We start from the raw sequence: 14,385 nt of genomic DNA on the forward strand, positions 1-14,385 counted from the left end.
CTGAGCATAAACAAGCATATGTACCTACACACACACACACACACACACACACACACACACCCCCCGGGATTATCTTGAATCAACTTGAAAGAGTAATTAGATAATTGAAAATTCCTTTGCCCCTAATGGGCAGATTTGGAGGAAATAGAGTGACTACTTGGGGGATTTTTTAATGGCTTCAATTTTCAAAATTAGCCTACCTCCATGATATCAAACTCACCAAGCCTTTTATTCTGATATGGAAAGGTACTAAACTTGTGAGCAAGCCCTCTAATTTATGACTTCTTGGGTCTCACATTTTTTTCACCATTACTAGTCAGCCTGCAGGATTTTTCCACTGTGAAGGGGACTTTCTACCTTTGAGTACTTAGAGTTGCATGAAGTATTCTTCCAGAACGGAACAGATGCCTTCATATAAGTGCATCAGGCAGAACATTCCCATTGACTCTGTTGTATTGAATGCCAGCGATTTTGTAGTGATTGCTATAGGAGAATGACTCACCTCCAAAATCTAATTTTAACCTTTCAGAGTAGAGAAAAGAAAGCTAACTGACCCACTTGAGGCTTTGAAAGAGAAATACTTGAGACCTTCTCCAGGATTCTTGTTCCACCCACAAGTAAGTATTTTGAATTTGAGATTTCGGCTTCCAAACTAGCTTGTTGATCCTGATGAGCAGGTGCAACAAAATGAAAGAGACCATAAGAACACTAGGATTTCCTATGACGCCGCTGTGGTAGAACACAGGAAATGCTAACAGAGCTAGAACTCAAACTTTTTAAAGAAAAATCATTAATATATGTGTAAAAATAATGTAGTGTGGGTGTTAAATTATCATGCACTATTAACTAGTTATTGAGCGAAAGTGCATGTTGGAGTAAGCAGAACTCAGTTAAGGAAATAAATATTGTAGTTGTCTTTTGTGTTTAAAGTTTCCTGATATAAAGATACGGATCACACTGTGACTCGTCCCAAACTCATGAAGGTCATTCTTGTTCTTTTAGTGCTCAGATAAAAACAGGAAATGAGTCTACCTGACAAGTTGTTACCATAGAGGGTGAAGGAATTTATCTAGAGACCACTGTGCATTCCAGAAAAGCTCTGTAATTGCACAAGAATTCACCACAATACACAGAACTATTTACTAAATGGAGCCAGACCCATTTATCAAAATATATACTTTGCAAGGGACATACTAAGCAGGGCTATCTCATTGGTTCATCTCTGTGTTGCTACCCATTCGATTATTATTTTTGAAATTAGTTTAAATACCAATCCACATCTAGAGGATTGTATTGAAAGGACAAACTCAAATATCTCCAATTTACTTTCTTAATTCACATTTCATTTTACTTCATTTTGCTTAACTATACAAGCTCTGATCCTTACAGATATCAAAGATTTTATGAAAGTGCCTGAAAGTTTAGTAAATGAAGTCATTCTGTCATAGTATTTTCAGATAAAGAATGTTGTAAAATGTGTTTAATTTATGAAATAAATACATTAAATTCATCGTGGGATAGAAATATTTTCTTCTTGTTGTATTTCCACTTTTTAAAAGTATCTTCTTTAAAACCTGAAAAAGAGCACAAAAGCTAAAATACAAACTTTTAGTTTAGGTGGGAAATATCTGATTTTGCTCCGAATTTTGCACTGTAGTTCAGATTGAGGAGATAAAGGATTATGCGGAAAAAATTTAGAAACATTCTAGCTTTGATTTTGTATAGGATGGTTGAGGAATGACATTGTTTACATAACTGCTTCATGAAAAGAACCAGGTTCTAAAGCAGTAAATGTTTATCAGCAAAGAGTTTATATTTATACTGATCTAAATAGCACTTGAAAGATTTCCTGGGTTAATAAACCTGAATATAATATACTCTGTGTCTCAGATATTGCACAAAAATACATCTCTCTTGTTATCTTCTTTCCAAATTATACGTAAAAGTATGTATGAGGATATAATATTATATTCATTTAATTACTAGGACCAAATGTTTGCATATTCTGTTAATATAAAAAAATCTAGCCAGGCATGGTGGTGCATGCCTTTAATCCCAGCACTTGGGAGGCAGAGGCAGGTGGACCTCTGAGTTCAAGGCCAGCCTGGTCTACATAGTGAGTTCCAGGACAGCTGGGGCTGCAGGGAAACCCTATCTCAAAAAGACCAAAAAAAAAAAAATCTAGTAATTAACCACTGCAAAATTGAGTGTTATGGTTCATGATAGAATGGAGAAAACAGGACTGGGTTCAGTGACTTTGAACAATTCATTCTATCTGCCATTTTTCTTATGTGTAAATGAGAGACATGAATGCTAAGTGCCACTCTAAAAGTTCAGAGGTAGCTGGCTAACTCAAGCAAATTTGCTGATTTATAAAATGACTAAATTCATCTACCAATAATTCCATATATTCAGGAGAGTATTATAAATATGACATGCATATATGCTTAATAAGATCTTATGAAGAAATGTATTATGTCTTCATATTCCTAAAGGTAACAATGAACAAAATAGATGAGGTGCATGCCGGGTGCTTAGGGCGCAGTAATGCTCCCTCATTCAGACCCTCTGCTCACCTGTGGGAATGCAGGGGCAGTGTGCTTCCTGACCTCTCACAGTGAAACCTTTCAGTGTGCAAACTGCCTGTTACTATGTGTTGTTGTTAGGACCCAGAAGTGATCACCAAAAATATGCATTTTCGGTGACCCTCCTAGGGTCTCCCCAAAGTCTGAACAAATCCCTGCTATTCTGGAGTAGGGGAGTAGGTTTCTTCTTGCTGTGCCCACTGTCAATATTGTATTTGATGGGCAAGGGGCTGTATCAGGGCTCTTTGGGGAAGAGGAGGAGGGAGGAAATTCAGGGTGCTTACTGTACAGACCATTTCCCAAGTACTGTGGAGGTATGGCGGCTTTAGTTTGTAATGCAACCTGTTGCAGGAGAGGCTCCATTCATCCTTTGATTATTATTATTACTATTTTTTTGGTCTTTTTGAGACAGGGTCTCCCGGTAGCCCCAGCTGGTCTGGAACTCATTATGTGGACCAGGCTGGCCTTGATTTCCCAGAGATCCACCTGCCTCTGCCTCTGAGTGCTAGTATTAAAGGCATGCACCACCACACCCTCTTCCTCCAGTTTTATCTTCAAAGCAGTCTGTTTTAGAAAATCTAAATCTAATGTTCCAAAGTTATAGAAAAAGTTTTTATAATAATCTATCATTTCTATTCTAGCCTCAAGATTCATCTTGAAACCATTGATAAAATTCAGGGTTTGAGACCAGGAGTAACTGATGCATAAGGTGTCTTTGTTACTTATAATTAGCAAACATGCTTAGGCTTCAAGCAAGTTTATTAATCTCTCTGGGTATAAGTGGAGTACCTTTGGCTTTATAGGAGAATTGCAAATGTCAGGGTTTACATACAGGATGCATTGAGCACTAACTATGCTTGACCTCTGTAAGGACCTCATGGAGAGACTGAGGGAATTAGTGCAGAGGCATCCCATGGGGGAGATAAAAGAATTATAGTAAAATATACCCTGATCTTACTTTCTAAACCATGGCTGTGCCATGAATCTAGGGGTATTTGGGAAAATACTTATTGTGTCCTTGGCATGACCTTACTGGAAGAGCTGCCTTGAGCCAACACATAAGAACTAGCCCTGCCACCGGGACTTGCCATGGTTTCATATCTAAGTAAGTGTTTGGAGAAGATAAGTCCTTGCTTTACATTCTATTTTAAAGTATATTGAAGCAAATGAAGGTGTCTCTATGGGCTACTGGATCTTCTACTTCAGAATGAAAATGAACTTCTGCTCTATTTCTCAGGATTATCACACAACAAAGAGGATGTCACAGTCTTAACTGCATTAGGCAAGATAGAAACATATGTACCAAGGTGTGGTCTAGTTGTATGCTATGGAGAAGCCAAATTTTGTAATTATTTTACCAGCACACCCCTCCCTAGGACTCAGTTTCAGTCAGTTATAGTTGAAAATATCAACAAATATTCATTAAAGTTTATTAAAGGTTATTAGGCTATCTTACTGCTTTGTGGGACAAAAATATCTTAAAATTCTGTCAGAATATTTAGAAGATACATGAGCAAATATATCAAAATTGAGATCAATCAAGAATTTAAGTCCCTCTTCATTTAGTGTTGAAGTATTTCTGCTCTATCAGGCCAACAGAGGATGATTTAGCCTTTCATTTTTCTCTGATGAATTTGCTAGTTTACAAAAGAAAGAAATAGCAACTGTGGAGATTCCCCTTGGATGTAGAGTTGAAAATTACCTGTGGTGTTTAGTGTAAATTATAATTTTGATAAACAGAGGATGGCCACAAATAGATAAGATGGAGAGAAGCAACAGTATGTGACGGATCTTCACAAAATATCCATTTCATTGATTTCCATTCTGGGCATTTCACATTCATGTTATAGCATTTGATCTGAAATAGAAATCGTTTGGTGACTATGCTGTGGTAAAACAGGCTATTGTTCCCTGGTTTTATTTAGCCACACATTAGCTGTTATTTTTGTTATTGTCACAATTTTGTTTCCAAAGGTTTCCTCTTCTATGGTCTGCGTTGAAGGTTATTTGTCTTGTTTCTCTTGCCCTCTTCCATTTGCTTGTACTTTTAACTTGTATTACCTTGATTACACTTTGCTACGTTCCAAGGAATGGTTAAGCTTTTCCAAGTTGTCATTTACCCATTAATGTGAAAAGCACACAGGTCCTTTGCCATTCATAGTTTATTGTGCCTTCAGCAAGTGTTTCCTATTGTTATATTTCTTTCTTATTGAAGGTAGTCAGACGTAGGGAAGTATAAACTATATTGCCTCACAAAATGGTACTATTTAAGATATAAGCTTTGTGCTGCTGGAAGAGCATTTAACTCACTGAAGTATACCACACTAATGAATAATACCATGTATTGTCACAAATAGATACAACTTTTTAATTCCTCCATTTGGTATTCTTGTATTTCTGACTGCCAATGATCCAAGGCTCCTACTGTCAAGCACTGAATTTCCAAGAACGTTATGTTTTTGTTATGTAATTATTCTCATTTTAATAAATATATTTTCTTTATTAGTGTCATGATAGAGATGCAACAGATTGCATTTTTGTAGGAAATTGTCTCGTGTTCATACATGAAAGCAGAATTGAGGGCCATGGCTTTTCAGAGAGTGAAACAAAAATATTGCCCTTGTGATAGGTTAAGGAGGAGGTGTTGAGGAGCTTTCTTTGGATGAAGAGCATCCTGGTTTATATACGTGATTCTAAAATTTATTTTTGTAATAAAGGAAACTCATGAGTGCTGTAAAAATATTTAATTTTCATTTCCAAGTCTTTTTACTCAAGGTACAGTTACATGATAAGCAAAAATTACTAAATTTCTATAAACGTTAATTTCTCAAAGGATAGATTGCAATCAAAATACCAGCACAGAAGTAATTTTCTGTTTTTGTTTCAATTTTGCTCCCAGTTCCAACTACCTGATCAGAGAACTTGGGTAAGTTTCTTATTTATATTTTTGACTAAAATAATGTATCATTTAAAAGAAAATAACTGACATTCTGAGCTGCTAAAGAGACAAAGAATTCTGAGCTTTGCATTAATTGATGTGACTTCAGTAGGCAATTTCCCTGCTTTATCAAGCAGCACAATAATTCTGATATAATACATCATTTAGTGAGCTGGAAATGGTTTGTGGAATGATTTTATTTACTAAATCTGACCCATTCCACATAATTATACTTTGATTTAAGTGTCTGTAGACACCTGGGAGCACGTTGGTAACGGGGGCTTTGAGATGAATCATTAAGTAGAAACCACTATTATTTGGGGACAATATACCATAGATAATTTGATAAAGCCTCACACAGTATAAAACCTGAACACAAGCTGACACAGAAATTTTCATCCATCTATCCCTTGATAGAAATTGTTCCCTGCTGTTTGGAGACAGAGATAAAACTGTGGAAAAATTCTGTATCTAAGTAGTAAGTGGACTTTTTAGAATTGGGGCTCATTTCCTTAACTTTCCCTCACTATTTATAGATAATACAGTTTCATCTAGTGATACCAGGGGATAGATTTATTGTCTTTTATTGAGAAAGATATTTAGGATACGAAGAATCCTGCTTATTATTGATTTCAGCTCTAAACAGAACTTGATGAATGGGATCAACATATATGTCACCATTCCTTTTAAGTCTACATGTGTTTATATCTTTTGGGACTCGAGTTCAGTTGTCCTTAAAGTTACACTATAGTTCAATATAAATTTAATTAGAGCATGCTATCACTTACCTATTTCCTTTATCTGATGTTAGTCTTCCTTTACCAGGAGTTCCTCAATTTTCTTTTTTTGTGGAGTATGTGATGTATTGGGATTTTTCTCATTTTTAATACATGTTTAAGAATAAAGTCAGTATATTTCATAAACATAAAAATATTTATGAACAGTGAGGCAAGAGAGTGATGAAGGGAGGGAGAGAGAGCACTGCCTTAATTGAAGTTGTTGTACAGTCAGTGGGGCTTTTTCTTTTCTTTTTTTCATTATTCTGGCCTGAGTTTTCAAGATTCCTCCTTTTTCTTTCCCAGTAGAAGTCTGCCCTGAGTCTCACGTTTTTTAATCCTTTCTAAGGTACAGCGTGACTTTGATCATAGCTAAGTCCTTAAGCACTTGAAACTTGAGGTGTCGACCTATCATGAATATGACCCATCATTGCACTACTGACAGAGCCAGTTCAGAGTCTAAGTTAGGCTCTCTCTGCATTAGCACTATGTGTTTAGAAACATTCCTATTCCACAGAGTTATGGATTTCAGGGTTATGGCTAGCATTTGTATTATAAGACAGCCTTGTGAGAAATACTTATGACACAGGCTTATAATTCTCAGTGGTTAAAAAAAAACAAAAAAACTCTCAGTGGTTTTGCAATCATGACTGTTGAACTTGATCCATGAAGTGAGATAACCATAAAATAGGAATATTAACTTCTTCCTCAAATGACCATGATTTTGAGATTTTTCAAGATTACCAAGTGAACAAATATAGAAAACTACTGAATCCACAAAGTTTCCCATACTAAGTTATTTATGAATGGTTAGTTATTTTATGACAGAGTCATGTGCAATTGTGACTCGATAGTCCATATAATTCATGGTGCACTTAGACATATCATTTCACTTAATCAGGTTGTCACTTTAATAGTTTTAATGAGAAACTTTTTCTTAGCCTCAGTTATTGGCTCTCAGATAACAAATGTTAAGATAAGTGCTTGGATCCCACTTGATGATATCTTGCTTGCAGAAATGTTTTTTAAAAATATTAACTTTATTTGACTAGAGGCACAGCTACATTTTTGCGTAGGAGCTAGGGAATTGTGTCTAAATATTAGTTTGCGTCAGTATAAAGTTAATAGCCTCCTGGGGACTAGAAGAGGGAGAAACAACTTCCTCTTCCAGGCATCTGGCTGCAGATACCATCAACAACTATTATATATATGCAAATAAAAATTACTGCTCCATAGGAAAAAAAATCCTGTCATTTATTGATCTTTGATTCCCCTAAGACATTAATGGGTCACATGACAATACATTATTAAAACACACGATGATGTTTTCAACCCTTTAGTCTCCCTATTCCCATCAGATCTCTATTCATTGTATAACAGGTTTCATTTATATTGAATTTGTCCTAATTAAATAATGTGTAATATATGTAAGCAGATATTATTTTATTAATCCTATTTTATCTTGATTTTTAAAGATACCAAATCCGACTTCAAATTTAATATCTCCAGGTATTATTTCAATAAAATGTATGTTACATCTAAAATAAAATCACATAATTCAGACCAGACAGGAAGAGAAAACTGAGCTTTGGTCTATATAGTAGATAATATAATACCCCAATCTAAGGTATAAACTGATTGACACTGGTCACAGAATTGCTACTCAATTGGCTAGTGTTTGAGTTACTTCTGTCCATTTAAACAGGATCATTCATTCCTTCCAACAGGCCAAGTGGTATAAGAGTAAATCTTAGGAACAGGAAAGGATAGATGCAATGTAAGCTTTCATGTCTCTTCAGTGGGTGCTAGCTGAAAAGGATGTTCTCTCTCTCTCTCTCTCTCTCTCTCTCTCTCTCTCTGTGTGTGTGTGTGTGTGTGTGTGATTTATACCTATCCTCTAATTCCTTCTTCTTCTTTTTCCTTTCTCCATCTCTGTTTGCTACCAGAATCTTTACATTTGCTCCCAGAATCCAAAGTTGGGTGTGGCTTGTAAGAGAGGCACTTGGATAACATCTGTTCTTTTTCCTACTATCTTTAAGGGTATCATTATGTGACCATTGAGTCCATAATATAGTTTCTCATTTCTTGATGAATTTCCCAAATTGAAACAGTTTGAGGTAAAGTAAGCACACTGATCTTTCTTCAAAAGGACCCAGCCATTAGCAACTACTAAAGCAAGACACGTTTCTCAACAGCCAATTGCTCTCAAATAACTTGAAGGACTTGTAGTTTATGTGTGCTGGAGATGAAAGCTGAGAGTAATAATTGTCATAACTAGGCTGCTTTCCATATAAAAGGAAAAGGGTTTCTATAGATTCATTGCTGCAGGAATGGGAATCTGAGTGTGTGAGCAAGATGGACTTTCAAATTATTCAAAATCACTTGATAATGAAATATGACCCTGATCTTAAAATACGTAAGTGACACATTTTTAACTCTCGCCCATCCACCTACTTTTCTGACCTATAAATGCTTGAGATGATTGTGACCCTTCACTTTGCTTGTTATTGCTAATCAGCTTGAGGGCCTGACATTTTTCACTCAGACGATTTACTCCATGGTGGATAAATTACCAAAATGATTTTCTGCTAGGAACAATTAGAAGGAATAAATGCAAATGAAATAGTGTCATAAACTATTTCTGAATTGATTTTATTTTAAATAAATAATGTGATCATGCTAGCTCCGTGCCTTGAAGGGGCTAATGACCCTTCTCTGCAGAACCTCCTCCAACCTCTCTGAGTAGGATCATCATTCCATATCTTTGCCCTATGATCAGTATGTGTCAAAATCCTTCATAGTGACAAATGTGCTGTCCACTCACATCTGTGGAGAATGTTTTAGCAGCTGAGTGATTATGAATCAAACCCTTGAGCTTAAAGCCCTTACTGCCTCCCAATGCATTCACATTTGTCGTCTGACAAGTAAATGTATCTTGACTTTCCTCTGAGACTTTTTTTTTTTCACTGTATTTGATGAAAGACATTTGGCAAATTGGCAGTGGGACTCTGCACGTTGCAATTTTTAGCTAGCATTAAGAGTCCAGGCATGAAATGAAAGGGCAGGTTCCAGGATAAAGAGGAAAGAAAGAGCTAACGAGAACACGTGTAGTCATTCGAAGAATCAAGCATTCCAGCAGTGCGAAGGAATCATGTCTAAGCCATTTGGCTAAGGTTTTTGCTTTAGCTTACTAAGTTCCTCGTATTATGTCCAGATATAAGTCCAAAAATTCACAGTTTGTTAATTTTCCTTTTTATGTATACATGTTTAATTTTATTTTTGACTTGAGCTTGTAAATTAGATCTCTATCTCTGTACTGATGGCTCATCAGCAAAAACATTAGCCTCTGGGGAAGACCAGTTTTTTGAATTTGCAGTTCTTATCATTTAGATTCTGATATCTATCACTATAGCCCTTTGAGACATATGCAGGATGCATAGAAAGCCATTTTAATAGGTATTTTAATAGGTGTACTGCTCTGAGAAGCATAAATGGGCAACTAATTCATTTAAGAAGATGGCCTGAGAGTTGGTTGCATCTATATAAAATTTGGCAGTGAATAGTTTCCAAGTAAGATTGCTGCTAGTTGAACAAGAGCTGATCTTCCTAAAACAAAGGACTCCAGATAGGCCGACTAGACCTCAGTGGATGGATTTGCACTGGGGAACATCTGGGGACACCGACTTGACAGAGTGGGACTTGATGGGGGTGACAATATAATAGGCTCCAGTGAGGGGGGCTATGAGAGGGTGCTGGTGGGGTCAGGGGTATAAAGATGATTACGATTGTTTGAGATGTTCTCTATGATATACACAAAAATTCAATAAAAAATGTGAGCACTGAAGAAACAAAACTTTGGGGAAGTTAAAGGAGAAGGAAGAGTCTGTCTAAACATGGACTTAAGAATCAATCTAAATTGAAAGGGCATGCTACCCTCTAATTTTGCTGCTTGCAAATATGTAAGTAGGTGGACAAGGACTTGAAGATTATAAGCAAAATGTATGAGATTGTTAGTATTAAGAAAGGTAGATTTTTCTTCAATATTTCCCTGAGAGTACGTGTATGTGAGTCTCTACTGTGTATCATTATATGCATATCAAATTATGCTCTACAAAACTATCTTAAGATATGACAAACTGTCATTTCAACTAAACATTTTCTCAGACTAAACATTAACATTACATCGAAATTTCTTGTATATGCTCCCTTAAATTTTTGGATTATCAAGGTAGCAATTTAAATGGCCCTTAGGGCAATATGCTTCTTACACATTTGATCCTTTTCTTTCTAGATTACACACTGTACTCTTTGGACACTTGTTTTGTTTTGTTTTGTTTTTCTTGCTGTGGGTTCTCATGAAACACCATGGATTTTAATGACCTACTCCTAGCCTATAGCACCTTTCTGTACAATTTCCAGGGTACCATTGATATCCATAGCATAATGCTGTCAATTAAGTAAAATCTAATTTGGTTCATTTTCTCTTTTGGATATTATGAAATGGCTTAACCAAGGTTTTCTGGAAGAAGTTTCCCTAATTTTATGTCCCAGATCCATTAATTATCTCCTTGTTTGTTCAGCATTGAAACCCTATCAATTTCTTTCCAAATCTATACATTTAGAAGATTTGGTGCTTTCTTTTTAGTCATATTCTTGGATTGCCAAAGATTATTACTGAAGAAAAGACCCCTCATGGTCCTGTGTTTTTACCTTTCAGATGTCAGCTATTGAAAACATGGCAGAGAAGTTAGAAAGCTTCAGTGCTTTGAAGCCTGAGGCCAGCGAGCTTTTGCAGTCGGTGCCCTCCATGTTCAACTTCAGAGCACCTCCCAACGCCCTGCCGGAAAACCTGCTGCGGAAGGGGAAAGAGCGTTATACCTGCAGGTAACTGCAAAGCTAATTACTGCTGGCTTTAAAAATCTCTCCTTTGATTTCAAAAGACTCTGTTGTTTGTTTTGGAAATTATTCTTGATTGGATGATTAATAACAACCATGATAGATTTCAGGTACTTCAAAGTGTTCTTTATTTAGTGAGATATGAAAATAGTGGTTTAAAAAATTTATTATTAAACAAGAATTTTAACACAGACCATTTGGTTGTGATAAATGAGGCTGGATGCAGTCCAAATACCATCTGCATGTCTCACTTTGATAATTATAAATATTCTTTCACAGTTAATTATTTTCATCCAGAAATAAAATACTACTGTCTTCAAGCATGCATTTATTAACTGTTATGGCATTGAATTGGAATAAGCCCATTCACAAAGGGTAAATAAGGTCCAAAGACGAGGAAAACTAGTTTAAAAATTTCTCAGCACTTATCAGTGAAAGAATGAAACTTCTTTTATGCTATGTTCTGTTTTATAATAAATTATGCTTAATGATTTTGCAATTGTTTTCAGAAAATTGTGCTGACTCAACTGTATCAATTTAGCTCCTCTTTGGATAAATTGTGGCTGTTTTTCTGGAAAACCATTTGTGGGTACAAACCCTGATGAATGAAGTTTTAGGATCTTGTCTGATCTGATGCCACTCACTGTACCAGGAGTTGTCACTGTGTCTGACATGTAAAATGAGTTGAAACATTTGAAATGTGTTTATATCAACCCATAATCACAAACTCTGGTCATTTTGTTGTTGTTGTTTGTTGTCTGGTTCACTCGTGTCAGTGTAAAGATAGGGAGTTAACAAAAGAGGCGTATGGGGGTCATCAAGGCTAAAGCCTATTTTCATAAACTTCTCTTATGCATGAACAAATTCAACCAGATCTCATAACCCAGTCTTTATTTGTAGTTATTTATATCTTTAGAAAGGCTTTGTTGCAAATTTTAAATGCCAAAGACATGCAAGTTCCATGCAAGATTAATTAAGACAAGACTAAGCGTGTGACTGCTCTGTGACTGCAGTGAAATAGAGTCGGCTGTGCTGACTTCCTCTTATAAACATCTTTTCATAACAGATACTGTGGCAAGATTTTTCCAAGGTCTGCGAACCTAACACGGCACTTGAGGACCCACACAGGAGAGCAGCCTTACAGGTTTGACAATGTTTTTTTTCTAAGTATCTCTGTAAATATTATAAAGCCAATATTGACTAGGTCACAATTTAGTAAGAATCTACTTTTGTGAATATTTAAATGTGTGTCTATTTACTTTTGAGTCAAGGTAGAACTGCCCAGTTTCTAGGATGAAAATTAGGAGAGTCTCTATTTCTTCAAATGAGCTATCTTACTTTCCAGTTTGAAAGTTCTAATATACTTTCTAGTAGTGAAAAAATGTTTAAAAGATTTTAGCAATTTAAAAAATTACTATTTGTTACTTTAGTATTCATTCTTCTTTTAAAACCAGTATTACTTTAATTTACAAAAATCCCAACACTTCAGTTTCCCTTATCCAAGCCGTGAATCTCAGCTAGTAGTTGGCATACCAAATATACGTGTTTTCTTAATACAATTATTTCAGCATCCACAGATCCCAACAGGAGGTTTAAGAAAAAATATCTGAAACTTAAATGAATGAGGAAAGAAATATAGACTTAGAGATACAACAGATAAAGAGAGTATTGTAGGAAAAGAGACACTCCTATCAACAATTTCCTTAAGTACCTTCTGTTTATTATGTTAAACATCAAAATTAGCTGATACATGGTATATATCTAACTTTAATATCATTACTTAATAATATTAAGCAAAAAATGAGCAACATTGGCCTTCCCAGTTTAAAATTGCAATTTGCATCATTTAAAGTGCAATGCTTTGCACACAATATTATTATCCAAATTAGTATTTTTCCAACTGTGAATAGAATTTATCTTAGTCAATATTATAGTTTGATTTTCCTTAGAAATTCTTATGCAATAATTATTGGTAAAATTGTTCGACGATGAACAGTAACATTTTTCACTACAATAATAAATTACCTGGTTTCAAAGTTACTGTTTTAAAACATACAAAAAGGGCTAGAAAGACGGTTCAGAGGTTAAGAACAAGTAGGGCTCCTGCACAGGATCTGAGTTCAAGTCCTGGCTCCCAGGCTGGGCAGCTCACAAACATCTGTAGCTGCAGCTCCAGGGGATTTGACACCTCTGGCCTCCATCTCACACACACACACACACACACACACACACACACACACTTTTAACAGTACAAATAAATCTTTAAAAAAAGAGAATGAGAAAGCAGGCAGACCTGTGTTTATTTAAAGATAATTGAAGTTTTGTGAGAAAATTAGAAGGAATTTAACTTAGAAAATCAGTGTTTTCTTAAGTTCCTTTTTGTCCTGCATGTTTTACAAATTGCGAGTCATAAATGTCACTTCCACTTCATACATGACAGAATGCATTTGATATAACAGGTCTTCAAGAGATAAACTCATGGGAAGTTTTAGGTAATTTCCCCCTTGGATAATATTGCATTTCCCAGGAATTCGGCTAAAATAGATAGGTTTCTACATTCACATTTTGTTATGGCTGAAGGTTCCAGTGTATGTACATGACATGCTCCTTTTAACTTCGTTCCTGAGTGCAGTTGTCCTATTCTACTTCATAAATGGCAGTGTTACTGTACATGTGTTTAAAAATATACAAGAATTTGGTTTTAACTTTTAAAAAGATCTCCATTTAATTTTAAAATATACTGTTTCATATAGAAAAACTCATTTTTAATGCTACTAACTAGATGTTTGCACATGTCTCTAGTCTCTATGTGTCTGGTTATTACTAGTCACAGTCGGTTACTTTCTGAGATCCACCTGAGCATGGATACAAAAATCATTGGGTAGATTTCAGTGGCAATGTGTTTCGCCTCTACTAATTACCGTGGAGCAAATTTTTATGCTTCTTCCTCAAATATAACTCATTTTAAAAAGTTGTTGATTTTTGTGTGTATTTTATACAGAACATCACAAAAAAATCTTATTCATCTATATACCCACATCCCAAATGGCACCCTCCCATAGTCCCCCCCACAGCCACTGGATCCCATATACTCTGTCATCCCTGTTACTGTCCATTGTGTTGTCGGCGCCCCCATCCGTTCTCCAGTGCTTGTCCATCTGCTGGATCTAGTCAGCCTATCTAGAGATCC

The 14,385-nt window shown here is 35.7% G+C and overlaps 1 protein-coding gene across 5 annotated transcripts in view; it reads left to right on the forward strand.

Moving 5' to 3' along the window:
- The window catches only part of LOC103731713 (histone-lysine N-methyltransferase MECOM), a 68,738-nt gene that overhangs the window by 37,053 nt on the left and 17,300 nt on the right, over positions 1–14,385 (forward strand). For 3 of the 5 annotated variants that reach the window (XM_017797401.2, XM_029562077.1, XM_029562078.1), the window contains exons 8-10: positions 530–617; positions 11,017–11,183; positions 12,262–12,339. In XM_017797401.2, the coding sequence (XP_017652890.1) occupies positions 530–617; positions 11,017–11,183; positions 12,262–12,339 (333 nt within the window). Of the gene's footprint in view, positions 1–529; positions 618–5,484; positions 5,512–11,016; positions 11,184–12,261; positions 12,340–14,385 lie in introns of all 5 variants that reach the window. The other 2 variants (XM_017797399.2, XM_017797400.2) reach the window with 1 other exon arrangement.

The sequence above is a fragment of the Nannospalax galili genome, unplaced genomic scaffold (genome assembly GCF_000622305.1).
Source record: "Nannospalax galili isolate Female #2095 unplaced genomic scaffold, S.galili_v1.0 scaffold33, whole genome shotgun sequence".
NCBI classification, from domain to species: Eukaryota; Metazoa; Chordata; class Mammalia; order Rodentia; family Spalacidae; genus Nannospalax; species Nannospalax galili.